The sequence below is a fragment of the Sceloporus undulatus genome, chromosome 4 (assembly GCF_019175285.1).
Source record: "Sceloporus undulatus isolate JIND9_A2432 ecotype Alabama chromosome 4, SceUnd_v1.1, whole genome shotgun sequence".
NCBI lineage: Eukaryota > Metazoa > Chordata > Lepidosauria > Squamata > Phrynosomatidae > Sceloporus > Sceloporus undulatus.
In genome coordinates this window covers 1693724-1716189 of record NC_056525.1, presented here as the reverse complement: position 1 = coordinate 1716189, position 22466 = coordinate 1693724, and the positions used below count along the sequence as shown (strand labels likewise).

Sequence of the window (22466 nt, the reverse complement as noted above, 5' to 3'; positions counted from 1 at the left end):
TTTCCAGCAACAAGGAGCCCTGGAAGACTTGGGATGCAGGCAGTGTTTAAAATATCCTAATTAGATTGATCTCGACTTTGGCAGTGGCGTGCCAGAATACAGATTAATCTATTCTGAGGCTGGTGCGCACAAGCTGGCAGCTGCTGCAGCAGGCGGTCCTGTCAAATCCTTTGCTTTTGTTGTTATTTTTCCTTCCATCTCCCACCCACCCCAACCCACCCACCCCTCCAACCCACCCCCCAATTTACATTACTTTCTAATGGACATCTGCCTAGCAGGGGAGAAAGCGGGGAGCTGGCAGGCGGGAGGAGAGGGGAAGCAGGCATGCACTCCTGCAGAATATTGATGCTGGCTCCAGGAAATTAGGAAGAACTAACACCAGGAAAAACAACAACCCAACATTGCACCACAAAAGGATGGTGTGTGTGTGTGTGAGAGAGAGAGACTGCACTGCTTCCACTTTTTTGAAGCAGACAGAGATAAAAATAGTGAGACGAAGAGGATCTGGGAAAGGAGGGACTGAAGGAGCAAGAGAGATTTCTCGTTAACAAGGTGGAATAAAGCAACAGGAGCCGCCTGAAGACCCGGCCAGACCTTGGTTTGATTTCAAATGAGGAGCTGCGAGGAGAAGCGGCCTTCGTGCCCTCCATTCCAATCCATGCATTGCCGCCTTTCTCATTGTGCCACTGTTTGTCAGGGAGGAAGGAGAGCTTTGCAGTTCACTTTGTAGACCTGCTCCGACCACTTTGCCAGAATGGACCCTTGCAAGCCAAACCTACAATCCTCTAATCTTAGAGCTGGAAGGGAACCTTAAGGACTATCTAATCCAACCTCATCCTACTATGAGGAATACAGTGTACCCTCCACATTCGCTGGGCTTAGGAGCACAGGACCCCCGTGAAAGTGGAAAAAATGCAAATAACAAAAACATTTTTTTAACCTGACAGACAACCTCTGTAGGAATCTGTGGGTCCCACAGCACGACTCTTATGTTCAACATGTGCCAGACGTTGACCATAGAATTGTACCGGAGGACCTACAAATGCCTAGAGAAGTTAAAGAAGTATTCTCTCTAGGAACTTCTAGAGAGATCCTCCAGTACAACCTCTGGCTGAGGTTCACCACAGAGTCATGTTGGAGAACCTAGAAATTCCTAGAGAGAACATGTTCATCAAATCCATGAATAATCGTATCTGAAAGTCAAAGGTGCAAATATGGAGGGCAGATTGTATGCAGCTAAAGCACTCAAAAAAGAAAAAAAAAAGATGCCCACCCAACCTCTGTTTAAAGACCCCCACAAAAGGAGAGTCTTCCAGTCTGATCCATGTTCCTTTAGATCTTATGATTTGGCTCTTGGTAGTGCAAAATGATTGCGGCCAGTGTCACACATCTACTGTCACATATCAGATTCCCATCAAGGCTCCAACATTGGCTCAGGCTAACCTATGTGTGTCTCAAACTATGACTAATAACTCACATGTGCATCAGAATGTGGAAAAGATCTTCAGATCCTGGAAATAAACACTTACAGGTGTGTGTTGTGTGTGGGTGGAGCAGAACGTGTGCGTCCGTGTGTGTGGGTGGAAAATCTCTGTACACATCCCAGTTACTGAGACTGCAAGGCAATGCCAGACCATGGCAACAGACCTGCAGGAGCCATGCTTTAATGGGAGGTCAACCTGGGAGAAGGCAGAGAGTGCCCACCACTATTTACCTCTGTGGCTAAAAAAGCAGTGGTTGAGATGGGTTAAAAAGTCTTTTTCCTAATGGGATGCAGATTAACCCACAGAATGATGTCTGGGTAAGAGAACATCTCCCTTGTAAATGCTGCTGAAAGAAACAGGATCATAGCTCAGCTCTCATTACCTCCACCATCACAGTCTTTGCCTGGCACTTAAACTTCAATATTAATAAACTATGATTTGTAAAAGGTGACATGAAGCTCCAAAATGGGTTCTACCCTCACGAAATATCAGTAACTTCCCCACTCTGCAAAAGCCACCTGAAATTATTTGCCAAACTCTTAACCATTTAAGGAATGCCTGCAGTTTACCTAGTGCACTGACTTGCATTTGCGTCCTCCTTCTCTATTCCCTAAAGGCTTGCAGTGGGCTAAATGTGGAGAAATGTGTAATTAAAGTAATAAATGCTCTGTCTGCTCCCCCACAAGCAGAAAAATGCTGGCCTACATTAAGCGGTCTTAGGTTGTGGCTTCTGGGAGCATTTCTGGCTGTGTTAGATCTCAAGATGTAAATCTTCAACCATTTCATCCTCACATGCAAAGATGAATTATTTTCAAAGATGAATAATTGTCTGGTCTCTGCACATCCTGAACTGTTTCTAGAAATTATTCTGCAACAGAGATGCATGTCTGTTTGTTCCAGAAAAAAGGTGGGTTTTGTGCAGAAACAAAACAAAACAAAACAAAAAACAAGATTTTTGCAGGGAGAGCAAGAAGTTTTCATAAATGCACTTTTTGTATTCAATAGTTATGAGCTTTGCACAAAAATGAGGTTTTTGCACAAGAATGCATTTCTGCAAACAGTGTTTCTTGTGTGAAAACTGTGGGGCATTTGTGCTTACAATCCTTCATAAATCTATTTCTGCACAGAATAATTTCCCAAAACACTTCTGGATGTGAAAATTCACCTCTAGAACTTTTCAACAGTGGCAAGATTGGGAACTCCTTCTCATGGGCCATGAATCCTGTCATGCGGTCCCATGCATCTTTCTTTGGTGCATAGTCTCTGTGGTATACTTTCTGGCAGGATTTCCCAAGTGCTTAGAAGCCAGTTTTTCAACCACAAAAGAGATGGGCAGGTTGCATACCCGTAACTGTGTTTCTTCGAGTAGTCATCTGTAAATACCTTCCATCCCTCATCTCTTCTGGACGGTGGAGTCTCCTTCTTTAGAGGTTTTCAAACAGAGGCTGGATGGTCATCTGCAACAGGGAGGGCTTGGAGCATGTCTTCCTGCATGGCAGAAATGGGGGTGGATTAAATGGCCTTTGGGGTCTCTTCCAACTCTATGGTAGTATGGAGAGAGTCAGAAAAGCTGGGTAGTAGCCACTAAGGATACTTCCATGAAAGACTATGACAGCTGGATGCACAGAGGGTACCACCAGGAGATCACTCTATCGTCTTCAGAGGTCTCTGTGAGGCATAGCAAAAACGGCCATTGCCCCACTGCTAAGGGGTTCCCCAATTAAAGCTGCTGCACATACACAGAAGGGAACCCAATTCACAGATAGCTCCAAAATTTCTAGAAGTCTGCCAGCCAGGCCATTATACAGATGTATTTTAAGCCACAAATAACACTCTATGTCTGCAGACATAAGGGAGATGATCGCTGCCAATTGTGCCGCCCACAACCTGCGTTGGCTTGGAGGGGCAGCCAAGGCCCACTGCCCAGCTGGTGGTCTTTCTAGCCTTTCTGCCATGGCCAGTTCCCCCTCCCTCGCTGCCTCTTCCGCTCACAGACACAGCAAGGAGGTCACAGTTTGCCTCCTCCTCGACTGCTTCCAAATTGTCCCTTATGTGAAGCCCATGGCTGAGTATTTAGGCAATTAGCAAATTCGTTTTCTTCAAGCCACTTGACACCTTGATTCATTACGTTCGTGATGCTGCAAGCAAGAGGCCTGTTTTGGTGTGAAGCAATTTACACATTTTATCGCAGGATGTCAGCTTCACTTGTCACAAGGAGAGTTAAAACAGGCAGCTGATGGAAGCTCAGAAGCCCAACTCTGTCGCAGGTCAAGGATGCCTGGAAGCGTGCCACTTGTGGCTCCAGGTCACCTTCTGCCTTGGGCTTCCTCTCATGCAGCCCCCTGCCCCATTTCAAAAACCCTTTGCAAGAGCAGCCTGTCCTTTCCTCAGCAGCCCCACAAGATGGTGAGGGAGAAGGAAAGGGGGAGAGGGAAAAAGCAGGCTGGTCCACCGACGTTCAGCTCATACCCTGTGTACATCCCTGTCTTCAGCTCCTCCATACTGTTCACCCACAGGAATAAAAATACGATTTCCCACTCCATCTGCTCTGAAGCTCAGTAGAACAAGAAGCACTCCATCATTTAGGCCACTAACATCCCAGGTCAAAACTTCATCCAAATCTCCACCCAAAAAGGGGTAGGTAAAGTGAGATTTTTTAAAAGGACTTGCAATCCATGACAAGGTCAAGGAACCTTCTTGGCTGGTTCTCTTTTCACCCTGAAATTACACAGCCAGTAAAAGGGTCCCACAATCTTGGGAAAGTGTGGTTCACTCTTCTGGAAAGATTGGAACATGCTGCTTCGAGTGTGATGGAATCTCTCTAATTTGGAGGTCTTTAAAGACTGGCCGGATGGCCATCTGTTGGAGTGCTTTGATGGCATCTTCCTGCATGAGAGAAGGAAGCCGGACTATTGGATGGCCTTTGGGGTCTCTTCCAATTCTAGGATTCTATGGTTCTGTGATTCCACAGAGTGATCCAGGAATGGCCCAAGAGAGGATGTTGGCTTGAACACCTCAGAGTGCTTTGTTTGTGTGCATTGGAGGGTTCCTCTGTACGAGGTTAAAGCCTGTTTCTCCTGAACTTTATCTCTGATTACAAAATTGTTGAGAAGTGGAGACTGAACAACCTTCTTGCACTCAGTGGTCTGTGAAAAGGAAAGTACAGAAGAGCTGTGACACTTGGCTTGACAGTAGTACATGTAAAAAGTACATGTAAAAGGATCTAAGGATCTAAGACCATCCCCATGTCGCTAAGGTCCATTCAGAAGATACACGGTGCCTGAGATCCCTGTGGCCTTGCTCACAGAAACAAGAAAGGACAAGATCCTGAGGTTCTGCCACAGCACTGTCATCACCAACAGCAGTTGGTTCCTCCCTTCATGGTGACCAAGCAGGTGCCCATTGCAGGTATAGTCATGGCAATCTCTCTGAAATCCAACACTTTAACTGGGGTTCAAGAGAGCCCACACCAACCCCTGGCTCTTCAAAGCACTGGTTTAGCTCTCACAACATCACAGAGTTGGAAGGAAGCTTGAAGGGCCATCTAATCCAACAATTCATGCTAGAGAAGCATCTGTTTCAAAACAACAACAAAAAACAACTTCTCCAAAAAAGGAGAGTCCATTGCTTTCTAAGGCAGTCCATTCTACTATCAAGAAATTCTTCTTAATGCTTAGCTGGAATTTCTTCACTCCATTTCCTTTGCAAAGACACCCCTTCAGATAAAGAGGCTTCTTGATCCCTTGATCAAATTTTCTTCCCTTTCCTGGGAGAAAAAAAAAGTTGTACTTGAAACTCCAGGTGATGCTCTGCTAAAGGAAGAGGTCCCAGGTGGATTCTTGGGTTGGGTTTGCATCCATTGCTGAAGGGAGGGCATTTGTATGCCCTGAAAGACCTCCATCTGCTGAATTAGTGCTTTGAGGCAACCAAGTTCCTGCCACCATCTAGCCATTGCCAAGCCAACAGTGCCAAGGGCTGTTGAGATGCATAGCAATAGCAATAACAAGCACATTTCCTAACCCTTCCTTAGCCGTACAGACCAACCGTGAAGGAGAGGACATTTCTCTCCAAATGTTGTGCTGCACTATAGACTGTGTGTGGCACTCCGTATCAGCTCCCGGGAGGCTTGCGGGGCTTATGCTTCTATGGGTTTCGTAATCCTTCATCAAGAAGATTACAACACACTGCTAATCCAAAAACAAACAAACCCGACAGCACTGGGCAGAGCTAAAACTTGGGGAGAGGAAAGCTGGCAATTCACTTCAGCCATAACTCCAAAGGTTTTCTCTGCACTGCAGTTGCTTTTTGCCATCCAGTCAACCTCAACCAGTGGCAACCCAACCCTCTCTGAATGTGAAAACTCCAAGAGACCTGGTCTTCCACAGCCGTGCTTGGGGCTTGCCAACTGAAGGCAGCAGCCGCAGCTTCCATGATTAGCTCCATTCCTCTGTAAGGTGGCCCTGCTTCTTCTCCTACTGCCTTCCAACTTACCAATCATTATCCCTTTCCCCCAATGACACGTCATCCAATGATGTGTCCAAAGTATAATAGCCTCAGTTTAGCCATTGTGGCATCTGAGGGCCTATATAGGCGGGCAGGTTACCAAGGGCCAACCCCATGGTATTCTGACCCAGTTTCCACCTGGGGCAGTCCCCTGGGTGAGCAATGGGCAGGTATTCACATGCACACACACCACCATGCCATGGATCTGCTGCCACTGCGTGTCCCTTACTTACTGCCTCCCCTCTCTGAAGGCTCCTGCCATGGCCCATAAGGGCAGAAACAGAGCACCTGGCAACCCCCGATAAGGCCAGGCTGACATCATAGGCGGCGACTGGGGCTTTCAGAGAGGATGCGATGGCTATGACAGCAGGTAAGAAGCATGCAGGTCCATCTGGTCTACATGCTGTCATGGCAGTATCAGAGAAACTCTGCTGCAAACAGCCAATCTTTTGGGACCAGATTAAAGGCCTCTTGGGATCAGGCTGGATCCATGTCTGGTCTGCTCAATCCCAGACTGGGGCTAATGGCCTGCATCATTCAGACAAGACGATGCCAGGCCGGGAGGAACACAGGCTTTTTGGTCAGATTTCCTCCCAGACCCCACTTTCTTTGTCTTTTTGGCAATCCATGGTATTTGTCCAATGTATTTTACAGTCTGGTTTAAAGGTTCCTGTACCATTTTCAGCCAAAAGGTGGCACAGAGTTAACTGTAATATTAGAATAATGAGTCTGCCAGGATCTTAATGTGCTGCAAGAAGCTGCAAGCAAGGGGACCACAGCATGTGACTTGAGGGCAGGTGAACCAAGCCTCACACTGGAAGTGGTCATTTGCCATTGGCTCTACTGACCATCTCACTCCACTTTGCATGTATGGTTGCAAAACTATGGACTGCTAAAAAGACATTAATGACTGGGTTCTAGAGCAAATCAAGCCTGAACGGCTAAGATACTTGCGTGCCATTGGCACAAGTTAAGGTCTCAGACAGGGCAATCTAATCCCTAATGTAGCAAGATGCCAATCTCTCATAGCCTCGGCGGTTAAGGGCGCAGAAACCCATCTCCTTGGAGTACAAAGGCTCCTGGATTCCTGAGGTTCTGCTACTATTTCCAAACACTCTCAAATTCTCCGCGATTAAATTTACACTCCCTATCTCCACTCCGCAGCCAAGAGATTAGGATGCCGAGTGCAGACTCTGGGCAAAGGTGAGCAAATAATCGCTTCTATCAAAATGAACTTTTGTTTGCATACAGGCGATCAGAAGGTGGCAGAAACAGGAGACTGGCTCACCGAGCTGCAGTGCTGTCGCTGGTGCAGATAATGGCCCAAATTAAACATTCATAGGAAAAAGAAAAACCCACCAGGGCTACTTTGTCTGACCAGAGCAGGGGGGGGAGACCCCCATGTATTTGACTATAACCCAATGCAGAGCAGAGGGATTTGGTGAGAGTTTGGGGAGGCAACCAGAAGAAGGTAGAATAGATCGCAGACAATGAGAGTAGGAAAATCCATGCAGCAGACAGGGAGAAGAGAAAAAATGAAGAGTCCCAAAGAAATTATTCCCTGACACACAGCTGCAAATGTCCTGGAGATAAAACACCTTTAAATTTTATTCTACAAAGTTTAATTGGGACCGTGAAATTTCATAATAAAGGCAAAGCTTACCCAAGTCACAGTCACGTAATAATGCAATTCTAGCAGCTGGGAGAAGGGCTTTGAATAAGAGGATAAACATTGTTTTACACATAATCTCTTGACGGGAGACAGGGAAAGACTTGAGCTTCATCCCTCCCATAAAGAGTGTGAAGTGGGGCGAGGGGGAGAGAAATAGGCTCCCAACTCCCATTTCGGGGCAGGAATATGGGCAGAAGATGGCACACCATCTTTTATGGGCACCAGCCCCACTGCCCACAGAAGCCACTCAGTTCCAATAAGACTAGGCAACATAGATGTGCCTCTCGGCATTAACATCATCTTTCCAATTCATAGCACCAAAGCACTTCCTAGCCCTAAAGGGCTAGTAAACCATGTTCATCTCTCTAAAATAGAGTCTACAGCTCCTAGCATGCATTGCCAGTCTCCCATCCAAATAATAATAATAATAATAATAATAATAATAATAATAATTATTATTATTATTATTATTATTTATATTTTCTTGCCTCTCCTGAGCGGATTGAGGCGGGATTACAGCATAATATAAAATATAATACAGTTAAAATGCAAAAATAGCAATTAACATAGCAATAAAACCAGGATTCCACAAGCAACAGTGGGGCGGAATACTCTCATCCTGTATAGGAACGTGGATCTATGTTTCATATGAGATCAGGTGCGTATGCTTGCCGGAAGAGCTCCGTCTTAACTGCCCTCCTGAAAGTTTCCAGGGAGGTGGTAAGACAGATCTCTTCCAGGAGACCATTCCACAATCTTGGGGCAGCTATGCTAAATGCTAAAAGTACTAACTAGGACTGGCCCTGTTTAGCTTCCAAAGTCTGGTGGGATCTGGAGCCATGTGTGTGCATGTGCCTCCAAGTCACCTGTAGACCTATGGTGGCCCCATGGATTTCACAGGGTTTTCTTAGGCAAGGAATCCTCAGAGGCAATTTTGCCAGTTCCTTCCTCTGAAATACAGCCCTGCTGCACCTGGGAGTCAAAAGCAGTCACCCATCTAACCATGGCTGACCCAGGCAGGATCTGATGCATTTTGGGTATTTAGGCCCATTGCTTGTGTCTGCACTCCATGATGGAGAGTTAAACATTCACCATCCAATTGTTGAACAGTCAGAAGGTCTCACTGCTTTAGCGGCACAAGGACATCTATTTTACAGATTTCAATCTCCACCCCAAAAATGTATTTTTGGACTTATGAGCAGCTTCTACTAACGCTTAGCCCTTGCTGCATAATTAGGTCTTGTCATTAATGAGCTGCAAAGACAGACAAGGAGATGCATGGCCAAAGGAGAGCGGGTGTATTTTGCAAACCTTCTTGTCTGGCTGCCGCAAGGACCGACCTTCCTTCCTTCCTTCCTTCCATCCATCTCTGCTTCCTTCCATCTCTGCTTCCTTCCTACTTTGAGTATGAAATGGCTACATTGGTCTAGCCTGTGTTGTTAACCAAGCAGCTGTTTAGTGAGAGATGTCAGCATGGTGTAATGGTTGGACTAAGGCTCTGGAGAAGAGGTCAAATCCTGGCTCGGACATGAAACTCACTGGAAGACCTTAGGCAAGTCACACTCTCTCAGCCTCAGAAGATGGCCATGGCAAACCCCCTCTGAAGAAACTTGCCAGGAAAACCCTTGGTCGATTCTAGGGTTGCTGTAAGTTGGAAAAGACTTGACGGCACACGATGACAACCACAGCCAGGGACACACCTGTGTCCTACCTTGAACAAGCCTCCCTAGGCAAGGAGCAGACCTTTAAAAATGCTTCTCTTAAAATGTCAGAATATATTTTTATTCATATAATCAAACCTACATCAATTCTCACATTAAGCACAAACAATTCCATTTTTTTCTCTCTTATTGCTAAAAACATTCACACTACTTTCTTCTCCTTAGCAAACTAATCACTCTGGCTTCTTAATACTTTAAAAATTAGTACTGGAAGGAGAGATGGTACTGAAGCTGACTGCTGGCCAGCAAAGGCCAAGCCAAGAAGACCTCCCCCCCCCCCCCGATCCATTGAGGACCCAGAGGAAGACTTGGTCTCGGGGGTTGTGGTTGCGGTGGGGTGCGAGAGAAGACTTGTGGCAAAGACACGGTTCAACGGCAAAGTTTTTAAAAAGCAACAAAAGTCATCAAGACACCCATTTTAATCCTTGTTTAACAGAAAGTGCTTGTTTGTGAACAGCTTAATGCCATTCTATAATTTAAATGGCAGCAACTGTTTAAGGCTTAATAGAGAAGTGGGGGGCTACTTTTCCCAATTTTTAGTTGGAAAGTGTGATTGGTTAAGCAGACTTGTACACATCATGGAGGCGGGCGATTCTGCCACTCTCTGCTGGATCAGAGGGGCAGGTGAGTGGGCCCTATTTTGCTTTGTCAAAATGGTTTAATTTGCAATTAGTTTGATTAAATTATTTATTTGTATTATTTCTTTTATTCATCTGCATCCTGTCTTTCTAATAATGGGACTCAATGAGGCTCAGGACATATTTGAAAGTTCATCCCGGTCAGTTTCAAAAAAAGTTGATGACATAAGAAGGTTTTGATTTCCTGGAAGAAGAAGAAGAAGAAGAAGAAGAAGAAGAAGAAGAAGAAGAAGAGCAAGGAAGGAGCCATCCTGGTCTCTCTAGTCTGGGAGACGCCACCAAGAAGGCCTTGTCTTCTGCGTTCCCACCAAACAAGCTGAAGAAGACGGTGGGACTGAGAGAAAGGCTTCTTCAGAAGATCTCAGAGCTCTTAAAAGGAGATCATAAAGTGAGATGTGTGTGTGTGTTTGTATAAGTGCCTTCAAGTTGCCTGTCGACTTATGGTGGCCCATAAATTTCAGAGAGTCAAGGAATATTCAGAGATGGTTTTGCCAGTTCCTTTCTCTGAAATGTAGCCTACAGCACTGGACATTCCTTGCTGGCCTTCCACTGAAGTACTAACCAAGGCTGACGCTGCTTAACTTCCAACATCAGGTAGTATCTGGTGCCTTTTAGGGTATTTTGGTTCTGTCTTATATTGTATATGTCTATGGCTTCAAGTTGCTTGTCAACGGATGGTGACCCCATGAAATTCTCATAGGGTTTTATTAGAAATGGAATCCTCAGAGGTGGTTCTGCCAATTCTTTCTTCTGAAATAGAGCTTAACAACACCTGGGATTTGTTCACAGTCTCCTATCCATTGCCTAGTCTGGGCTAACCCTGCTTTGCACTCAAGATCCAACAGGATCTGGTGCCTTGAGGGTCCTTCAAACAGCCAAGAACCAAGCCATATTTCTAACAGCTGCGCACATATCCATGGTTCAACTGATTTGATCAAACACCACCTTGAAAATGCACAAGAAGGGGCAGGATATAAGTATTTAATTAATCACTATTCATATACAGTGGGCCCTAGGTATCCACTGAGAGATCTCCAAGTGCCCCTGACCCCAACCACCTTTGCTTAGGTCTTGCAGATTTATGGCCATGGCTTCTCTGATTGCATCTATCCATCGGGAATGTGGTCTTCCTCTTTTCCAATTGCCCTCAGCTTTTCATAGCATTTTACAATGAGCCCTTTCTTCTCACAATGTACACAAAATACGACAACCTAAGTACAGTATAGTCCTCTTTGTTTCTAGGGAGAGTTCGGTCAAGTATAGCAAAGTGGTGCCTTAATATCGGATGGGGTTTGGTTCCAGCACCCTTCATGGATACCAAAATCCATGGATGCTCAAGTCCCTTTAAATGCAATGGACAGTAAAATTTCGACCCTTACATAAAATGGCAAAATCAAGGTTTGCATATTGGAATTTATATTTTTAAAAAATATTTTCAAGCTGTGGATGGTTGAATCCATGGATAAAGAATTCGTGGACACAGGGATCTGACAATAAATGGAGTTGAAGGAAACACGAGTGGTGAGGAAAGAATCCATGGGAAGGAATGTTTGTTTATATATTGAATTTACATCCTTTCTCCCATGAATCTGGCCTCCAGGAATCAAGGTGAGAGCGAAGGCCCCCTCTGAAACGCCTTTTTCAAGACAGATGGGGAGAAGCCTCAAGGCACAGGAGTGCAGGGTTTTTCCTGGAGTGCCTCCTGATCAGAAGAAGTTTAGCAAGGCAAAGTAAAGGTATCGAGCGGCTGTTAACCCCCCGCATCACCTGCCTCCAGCAGCAGAATGGCTGGCCATCGGGGAGACCTGTTAAACGTCTCAATTAACTGGAATTGCTAGGAATCTCAATAACTCACTTGCCCAGTGATGCACAACAAAGAAAATTGGACTCCATCAAAAAAATAAAATAAATCCCTGATGTTAAATCTATATCCAAGCTGCCCCAGGTTCCTGTCTCATTGCCACCCGCCACCCACTAATTTTTTGGAAACCTTAAGAGTGAGACAGGCAGTGTCTGGGAAGACAAACATCCACTCCTGTTCCTAACCCCAAACACCATCATCCACAACTGGACCATATGAATTAGTGCACAGCTGTGCCTCAAGAGAGTGTGATACCCATTCCATGACTTTATAAAGGGCTCCAGGAGAAACAAGTTCAACACAGAATGAGGCCAAAGATATTGAGGGCATCCCGAATCTGCGGACTTCCACCTCAGACCCAAGAATGGTCCCGTAGTTTCTTCCCAGAGATTGCAGGAAGGATCTCTATGGAGAAAGCAAAAGCTTTCCCATGAGACCCCAAGAGGCATGAAAAACCCCAAGCGTGGCCACAGGGTTTCTTCCCATTTTCCATGGGACCCTAATTGGCATTAGAGGGGGCAAAGGAGCCCACTACAACTTTACCTCTTAGATAACAGGGAGAGCCTTGCAAACAGCTGGTTGTATCACTACAGCTAAAGCAGTCTTTTAAGATCAGGTTATAACGCTTGTAAGTCAGAAGGAGAGATTATAGAGGCTAATTTTGAAATGATGCGGTATCCCTTTGTCATGTTTGCTCCTGAACCGAACTTTGCTCAAGGATCGCCATAAAAATATGTGGGCTGACATTTCATAACCCAGTCCCGCTATCTTTAACTTAGTTTAACTGGGCTGGCTTTGTACCTTTGTTTAATTGAGAACAGTGCCTGATTATGATATGAGAGTCCTCTTCAACATTAGGAGGGACTTCCTGACAGTAAGAGCTGTTTGACAGTGGAAGACACTCCCTTGGAAAGTAGTGGAGTCTCCTTCTTTGGAGGCCTTTAAGCAGAGGTTGGATGGCCATCTGTTGGGTATGCTGTGATTGAGTTCCTGCATGGCAGAAGGGGGTTGGACTGGATGGCCCTTGCACTCTTAAACTACTTAAGTCCATATATAAATATAACTGGCAGACAATGTGATTTTACATTCAACTTGATCTCTCTCTCTCTCACACACACACCACAGCGTAAGTTGCCTTGCAAACTTGCACAGATTTCTGTGCCTTTCTGGTTAGACCCAAAACAGCATTGCCACAGCATGGACTCTGGAATCAGCTATTTCATGCCAGTGTCTGCATTTCTTGTGCTCAGAAGGAGAAAAACAACAACACTGAAATCGAGTTGTTGCGGAGAGTTCTGTGGCTTTGTGAGAAAGCAAGGGGGGGGGAGTTGTGTGTTGTTTCCCTGGGGAGTGTCTGGTTGGCGGAGGGGAACTGAGAAAGGGAACAGGGAGCCACAAGTGGTTTTGTGTCTGCAGTGCCTGATGTTCACGTCACACTTCAGTGCTGGGAGCCAGGAAAAACACTGCTTTGGAGGTGACATTTGCAGTTGGCTCATTACTCTTTTCAAAAGAGTTTGGCATCAAAGAGACAGCTTCAAACGACAGGCGCACATGTGCATATGCAAGTGCTAATTAACCACCATGCTACTAGTTGGAGGAGGAGGAGAAGCTGGGAACGGACCCAGCATCAATGTACTTCCACCAAGGAGGCAAACTTGTTCATGCGTCCTGACTTTGCTAAATGGCACTGGAGAAGGATTTTGTGATGCCTGGATGGGTCCTGCTGTTTATATCTAGGGGGTCCCCTTCCTTGGGAAGGTGGCTGGGAGAGTGATCTGGGGTTTTGATCCTACCTTCATGCTCTTTTTCGGAGGTCCCAACCTTCTTCATTTTCTTTGGGGACTTCATGAACAGCGGGAAGATGGTCCTCAGGCCCAGGATGTCCACAAACTTGTGGCAATTGTCTGCCCCCTCGGGCCCAATCATGGCATGATCCAACACTTTCAAGGCGCTGCTCCTGGAAATCTTCTTCTCCCTGGGCAAAAGAGGAAATTAATTAATTTCCGGGCACCAAACCAGGTGGCAATGTACTTTGCCATAAGAGGAAAGATTGTTTTCCCCTGTGGCAGATGGATGAGGCTGCATGGAAAGATGAACAAGCAGCAACGCCCAGAGTTAGACTGTAAAGGCAAGAGGAATCTCAAGCATATAAACTTATTTATTTCATGTTATTTTAAAGTATTTCTGTCCACAAAGGCTCTCAAAGCAATAAACAAATAAAAGCCAATTAAAACAATATAAAGATCTTGAACATGCTTAAAACTTTGCTCTCTTCCTCTAGACCCTCTTGCACCATAACAGCCGAGAGAGAGTTAATAATTTATTTAGGTATTAAACTACTTGCATCCTGCCCTACAGCACAAGATCCCTGGGTAGTTTAAAATGAAATATATTTAAGCAATTTACAATTTTAAATAAAAATAATGCAAGCATTCAAAAAATGTACTAATGATTTTTTTTTGGGGGGGGGTGTTGATTCTATGAAAACAATATGAAAATTTTTAAAAAGCCTAAAATCCTGTATGTATCTCATTTTGGATGAAAGGATTAGCACCCTTGACAGATGGCCATCCAATCTCAGTTTAAAAGCCTCCAAAGGAGGAGACCCCACCACCCTCTGAGGGAGTGTCTCCCACTGTCAAACAGCTCTTACTCTCAGCAAGTTCTTCCTAATTTTGAAGTGGAATCTCTTTCCCTATACTTTGACTCCACTTCTCTTTCCTATATCTATATGTTTGTGTATGCGCACGCACAACAAACACTAGTACCCCAAAGCAGCTTCAGCCTCAATATGCAAAAGTCTTGTTAGAGAAGCGACCTGGATTTTCTGATTTTGCATGGCTGCTGTCAGGAGCAGGTGCAGCCAAGAACCGAAAAGCAAGCTCCTCTGAAAACGCTGTTGCAAAGCCCCGCTGTAGACGCGTGTTTACAATTCATGCCAAGAAAAAGAAGATGAGAAGGAGGCATTTGATAGCGGGCACAGCTTCACTCAGCAAAGCATTGACTCCCGATTTGTTCAGGGAAGACTTGTTTTGAGAGAGGCATCCCGGAACATTAACTGAAAACACAGCCACTGGGAAGGGTGAACTGGAACACAAGCAGAGGAGAGGGAGGGAAGAGAGGAGAACAAATCCTGGCAGCATCTTCTGAGTCAACACTGATCTCTTCCAATGCAAGAGGCCTGGATGCTCAGCCCAAAATCACAGAGCTGGCTCCCTTCTTGGCTGGAATCCGGAAAGACAGAAGCATCAGGTGCCCAGATAGTCCTAAATGGAAGCCAAGAATATCTGGGTCAGAGACAGCCAAATGATGATGATGATTATAGATTGAGTCTAATTTATCCGAAACGTTTGGGACCACAAGTATTTTGGAATATTTACATAATGAGATGTCTTGAAGACAAGACCCAAATCTAAACATGCCATTCATTCAGGCTTCATATACACCTTAGACATACAGTGAGTGGTCCTCAGAGTCACAGCCCAATGCTTAAACCACCATGCCATGCTGGCTATTTTATATAAGGGACACCATTTCACTATGCCATTATATTTAATGGGATCTGAGCCTCCACAGATTTTGGTATCCACAGGGGGTCCTGGAACCAAACCGCAGCTGATACCAAGGTCCCACTCTATAGCCTGAAGGTAATTTATTACACATGATTTTAAATAATTTCGTGCATGAAGCAAACTTTGTGTGCTCTGCACCATCAAAAAGCAAAGGTGCCACTATCTCAGCCACTCATGTGGACGATTTTGGCGTATTTTGAATTTCAGAATTCTAGAGAAAGAGAAACTCAATCTGTACCACTGTGCCTTTTCACCAAAACTGGGACTCAGAATAGCTTAGAAACCCAATGCAACAAAACTAAAATACACAAAGGATCCTCATTAAACTCGAATTAAACTAACAGCAACATTTAAAAGCTATTTAGACATCATGAAATGGTTAAAAATGCAGTGATAACAATTAAATACACTCCAACGTGCTCTTTAAATCCTTGCTTCAAAAAGCTTTGGTTCTCTAGAGCCCTCCTGGAATAAAACAAGTCTTTGCCTGCTAAGAGAAGGACAGCAAGGAGAAGTCCATTCTGGTTTCACGGAGGAGGGAGTCCCAGGGCCAGGTTGCAGCCACCAAGAAGGTCCTGTCTTGTCCTGTCTTGGAAGGGGTCCCAAGGGCCACTTAGTCCAAGCCCCTGCCCTACAGGAATGCCCAGCTCAATCACTTCCAAAAGATGATGCCCCTCCAACTTCTGTTTAAAGACCTCCAAAGGAGAGCCTGCCACCCTCACTTTAATCTCTCTTTCTCGATCATATTGGCCCAAATTTCCATTGCTACCACCTGCTGCCATTCAACTTTGGCAGGATCCAGTGAGATTGTTCCTCTGTTATTCCCCGGGTCTTATGGCCACTTACTTATCTTTACTAAATGCTGTTCTATTTTCTCTCCCAACAAAGGCTGCTCAGCTGAGATGAAGAAATCTTGGGGAATGTGGTGTGGACTTTTCTGTGAGAGGGACTGAGAGTTCGGTTCAGTTCTAGTACTGAAGGCAAATTCCTGGGCAGAGAATGCTCTTGAGGCATCCTTACCTTCAATACAACATATATATCTTTCCCACCTAGCTATGGGCTGGTGGATCTCGGGAGAAAAACAAATTAGATTTGACATGCCATCCTGACAACAATTGCCTCTGAATGACTGTGACTGTCTGTAAATTGCAAATGATTGTCGCAGCTGAGCCAGGATTTGAACCCAGAATGTGCCCAAAATGGTGTGTGTGTGTGAATTGTGCTGTTTGCTTTGTAAGTGGGGCATGGGCTGCTGCTATCATTATCACTTCCTATGCATTTAATAACTAAACTGAAGTGTGTGGTGAATTATTTCTGGCCAACCTATCATTTTTAATTTATTTGGTGCATATATTTGTACTCATGCCTCGGAGAGAGGTGAGCCCGACAAAAGGATATTTAAAGCAAACACAAAAATGTAAACCATGACATTAAAAACACCCATGTATCTCATTTCTGAAAAACCTCGCTCTCCCAGCCAGCAGAACATATATGCGAGTGGGATGTTTTCGGCTAAAAGAATAACACTAAAAGTCCCATTCTGGCCCCCCAGCCTCTTCAGTCCATTAGATTCACTCAGTAAGGCCCCTGGCAGCTGGTGGTCCTGGAGATTGCAGGAGAAATAATGAGGCCTTAAGAAGCATTTTCTGATGGGTTGCTCTGGAAGCCTGGACTTCCACGCCTCCCTCACAATACTGGAACTCTAGACTTCAAAATCGAATACAAGAATTGCATTGTCGGGTTTATTAGGAGCCTAGTTTAATGGCCCACTGTGCGCCGACCAGCAAATTTAAGACGTTCCCTTTCTGGAGCTGAGCAAGAGAGTGCTTAAAAGAAAAGAGCTATCGTGGGAGCCAGAATTATACCTTCTCACACCCACCATCACTTGCAATTCTCCTTCACCTTGGGAGTCAGTCCAACTAACAAGAGGGTACAAAATAAAAATGAAGTCCAAGTTTTGGCTGGAGAACGTAAGGACTCTTTCAGGGCAGGTAATTGCATATTGATCAGCGCTGAGGCAGGAGGCAGGCAGCCCATCCTTGGAATATTCATTGGGTTGAAGTTCAGGCTTTCCGGGATCAATACCTGTTTGACTGGACTGTCTCAGGTTGATTTTACTTGAAATATTTATTCAAACAGAGGGCAAGCAGTTCATCTTAAGTCCCAGAGCCTTGCCAAATGAGGACTGGACTAGACTCAGCCAGGATGAGAAGCAGCCGTTTCTTGGGACCTTAGCATGGGGCTCACCAAGCCAAAAGCAGCTCCCTTAGGATCAACAGAGCCTCTGGTTTGTTATTGCATCAAGTCTAGAAGGTGTGCGAGGAGAGGATATGGATTCAAATTACGAGAAAAGAGATTCCACCTAAACATTAAGGAGAATGTTCTGATGGTAGAAGCGATTCAACAGCAAAAAACCACAAACTACTTGGATTACCAGAATTCAAAATGATTTTAACAGATTAGAGAGCTGGGCCAGAACTAGCAAAATGAATTTCAACATGGAGAAATTCAAGGCACAGTTGGCCCACTGATTCTTTATCCACAGATTTAATCATCCATTGCTTGAATTTTTTTTAACAAATACAAATTCCATTAAGTAAACCTTGATTTTGACATTTTATATAAGGAACACCATCATACTATGCTATTGTATTTAATAGTACTTGAGCACCCATGGATTTTGGTATCCACAAAGGGTGCTGGAACCAAACCCCACTGGATACCAAGGCACCGCTTTGCTACACTCGACCAAACTCTCCCTAGAAACAAGGAGGACTAAACTGAGGTTGTCTTATTTGGGGCATATCATGAAAAGAAAGGGCTCATCATAAAATACTATGATGCTTGGAAAAAGCTGAGAGCAAATTAGAAAAGAGGAAGACCCCATTCCAGATGGAGAGACGCAATCAGAGAAGTCGTTACTATAAATCTGCAAGTCCTAAGCAAAGGTGGCTGGGGACAACTCTCCTTGTTGAGGTTTCCTGGTCCTCATAAAGCCCCCTTTTCATTTATTTTTTCTCCTTGAATCTTCAAACCTTCCTCCTGTTCCTGGCACCAAGTACCTTAAAATACATTGGACCCTTCACATTCATTGGGGTTAGAGACACAGGACCTCTGTAAAAGTGGAAAAAACACAAATCATAGAATCATAGAAGAAAGAGACCCCAAGGGCCATCCAGCCCAACCCCATTCTGCCATGCAGGAACTCTCAATCAAAGCATTCCCAGCCTCTGCTTAAAGACCTCCAAGGAAGGAGACTCCACTACACTCCGAGGAAGGAGGGTGTTCCACTGTCAAACAGCCCTTACTCTCAGTAAGTTCTTCTGAATGTTGAGCTGGAATCTCTTTTCCTGCAGTTTGCATCCATTGCTCCACGTTCCACAAATAAAAAAAACACTATGTTTTTAATCTGAGAAAACATCTCTATAGGAATCTCCAGGTCCTCCAGTACAACTCTATGGTCCACATTTGCCAGATGTTTACCACAGAATCAATCACACTGGAGGACCTATACATGCCCAGAGAAGTGTTTCCTCTTGTAACCTCTAAGTCCTCCAGCACAACTCTATGGCCAATTTCCAGCAGTTGCACTGGAGGATATAGAGATTCTTAGAGAAAACATACTAATCAAATCTGCAAGTAATTGAATCTGCAAAAGTCGAAGCCGCAAAGGAGGGCTGACTGTACTGATTATCAAAGAAGGTGGTAGTTGTTGTGTGCCTTCAAGGCATTTCTGACTTATGGTGACCCTAAGATGAATCTACACAGGGTTTTCTGGGTTGCCATGGCTGAGCGGGGCTTCAAACCCTGCTCCCTAGAGTTGTAGGTCCAATGATCAAACTGCCATGCCGGCTCCTGTTCCCAAAAGTCTGAAAAACTGAATAAAGTAGAAAAGATGATCCTCATCCCTGCAACACCTCTCTCCATCCTGCCCTTGTTATAAATGCTGCAAAAGCTGCTTTGAGTCCCTATGTTGGGAGAATGGTGGGATATAAGAAAGAAGAAGAAGAAGAAGAAGAAGAAGAAGAAGAAGAAGAAGGGAAAGTGTTTTAGAGATGCCAGAAGCAGCCCATCCTCTCCTCCAAAGAAGAAGACACCCCCACCCCACCCCCAAATAAATCCAGGGAAGGGAGAGGCAAGCATCTTCCATGAAAGGGCTTCATGGCAGGAGGCTTGTGGAAGGATGCATTAGAGTGATCGGTTCCGCTAGGCAAACACAGCATGAGGCCGCTAATAAATGGGAATTTCAGTAGACACACATTAATTTTGAGTTTCCAAGGAGCCGATGTGACATGAAAACAAGAAGAGAAATGAAAGGATCTTGCAAGGGCTGTTGCAGGGAAGCTGCACCACACAACTGATTCTGCCTGCCATGGGGCTGGGCCATCAGCACCTGGTCAAAGAATGCCCCTCATAAATGCCGTCATGGCAGAGTCTGGGTCCCCTGGGTCTATCCACCCTGCCCTCTCCAGCATCTAAATAAAAAGGGTATGTTTCTTCCCATGTATAGCTGCTCCCATGAGCCCTTCCCTCGAGAGAACCAGGGTATTCCTCTCCGTAAGTCATCAGAGGAGTAAGTCTGTTTGTTCCCAAGGATTTGGAGAGAGCCATTCTGTCACTTTGCCAGCCTCAGAAGGGACCTGACGCTTCCTCCCACAGAGGCCCTGCATGGCAGCTCCCAATCTGGGGAAGAAATTGAATCGTGCTTGGAGACAGACCTTAATTGAATGTGACATTTCTAAACCTCTCGTTGGAGGCCACCAAGCCACAACTGAATCTGATGCTTTTAAAACTCCTACTGCGTGCTTCCCGGAGAACCTGGGGGACTCGGCAAGTGCTGTATATATGGATACTGAAAATAAAATAACACAGGTTAAGCCAAACCGGCTCATTTGCAAGGCAGGCAGTTCCTAAAACTCCTGCAGCTGCCTGGAGTGTCCCTACACAGACGATCTCTCAACCCTGGCTTTGGTTTCTCTCTCTTCTGAACCAGTCCAAAGGGGTCCATCTAATGTACAGGGAAGTGAATCAAGGGTTTAAGAACCTCTCCTGTTCCTGTTTAGGCTTATCAGACATCCCACCCATTTCATCATCTTCCCCCTTTCGACTGAGCCAATGCAAGTTCCTTTCACCTTCAAGAAGAAAACATGGTCAAATCTGCATTCTCATAACTGCAGCAACCTGGTTTTGACCATTTCACCCCTTGCTGTTATGTGCCTTCATGTCATTTCTGATTTATGGCAACCCTAAGACGAACCTATCATGGGGTTTTCTTGGCAAGATTTGTTCAGAGAAGGTTTGCTATTGCCTTCCCCTGAGGCTGAGAGAATGAAACTTGCCCAGGGTCACACAGTGGGTTTCATGGCTGAGCAGGATTCAAACCTTGGTCTCTAGAATGGTAGTCCAGCACTCACACAACTATGCCATGCTGGCTCTCTGTTTCACTCCTAAACCTACCCAGCTTCTTAAGTTGCTCCTCAAAGGGCTTGGGGGGGTTTCCAGACCTTTCGCCATTTTGGTAATCCTCCTCGGGACAGACTCCAGCTTGTCTGCATCCTCTGTCTACAGCAGAGCCTCATCCCAGCCCTTTTGCTAATGGTATCCAGCATCCCCTCACAGCCAGCAGAAGAACTGGGACTCTATAAACAACTAATTCTAGCAAGCGTATTCCTGACTGAACTCCCGCAGGGCAAGGCCAATGGAAGATGGACACAGTGTGGAAGAAAACAAATAAAATCTAAGTGTGCAAGCTTGACCCATCACTCTCTCCTACAGCTATGAGGACCATGCAAGCAGGTTAGCAATAGAGGAAAAAAATATCATGCTCCCAGTCTGTTCCCTATCATTCCTCAGCCTCAAACTGTCAATCTAAAGGAAAAACATACCTTAGAAACTCACTGGATAGAAATTTACCCTTTCTGTGCCACTGGACGGATGTTAACATTTGGCCGTGATACTAACAAGGACTCCAAAACCCCTCTGCCTGTGGCAGAAGCCAAACTCACTACAAGAGCAAAATTGCAAATGGACAGTCAAAACTGGAGACTGCCAGCCTCTCCCTCTTCTCTGCTGCCTCAACACTTTCCCCCAAAATCTGCTAAGCAGCGATTTTGCTAATTAGTATAAAAGAAGTCAATGGGAGGAGGATGTCAGTGAAAGCTTGAGGAAAGGAACTTTTCATTTCACACTCGGTTCAGGCAGCCGGTCATTTAAGGTCTTCTTGGGCAAGCAAAAAGTACCAGCCTGGATTACTTGGGGTTCACACCTGATGCCACTCCAAAGAATGTATAGCAAGGTTTGGAACTGTGTAAGGCTAGGGGGGCATATTAACCCCATTGGGAGACCCTGAAGGGCTGCAAGCCCCCCAACACTCACACATGCATATAGAAATCCCCCCCCCAGGTTTTTGTCTCCAAATGCCCAAGGAATGTGGGGGCATTTCTGCCATGTTTCTGCCATTTTATGCCCAGGAGTGGGCTTTTGTCGTAACAGAAAGTGAGCAGAAGTCCATGGCTGTTTCAAAAAAAGGCCTCTCCCAATGCTAAAATGGCCCAGAGGCCCCTCATAAACATAGCAAAAATGTCCGCACTCCCTGCCAAGAGGCCATTTTTGGGCAAAACATTCCAAAAATGTTTTTATTTATTCTTTTACTCAGGAACCAAAAAGCCAGCCCTGGGCATGGACCACATTTTATTCACTCCTCTCCTCCTGCCAAGCCTACATGCAATAGTGGTTTGAGAGTTGGACTATGACTCTATAGAGAGCAGGTTTTGGATCCCGGCTTGGCCGTTCAAACCCACCGGGTGTCTTGGGTGTGTCACACACTCTCAGCCTCAGAGAACAGCAATGGTAAACCTCCTCTGAACAGGCCAATACTATTTTAGGCTGCGTCGATAGAAGTATAGTGTCTAGATCAAGGGAACCATAGTGCCCCTCTATTCTGCTTTCGTCGGGCCCCACCTGGGCCCCACAATTCAAGAAAGAGGTTGAGAAGCTGGAGTGTGTCCAGAGGAGG

General features: G+C 45.3%; 1 protein-coding gene across 1 annotated transcript in view; it reads right to left on the bottom strand.

The window, feature by feature from the left end:
- CTNNBL1 (catenin beta like 1) overlaps nt 1-22466 on the bottom strand; it is a 155363-nt gene that overhangs the window by 34685 nt on the left and 98212 nt on the right. The window contains exon 11 of the mRNA XM_042462623.1: nt 13673-13854. Within this exon, the coding sequence (XP_042318557.1) occupies nt 13673-13854 (182 nt within the window). The remainder of the gene's footprint in view (nt 1-13672; nt 13855-22466) is intronic.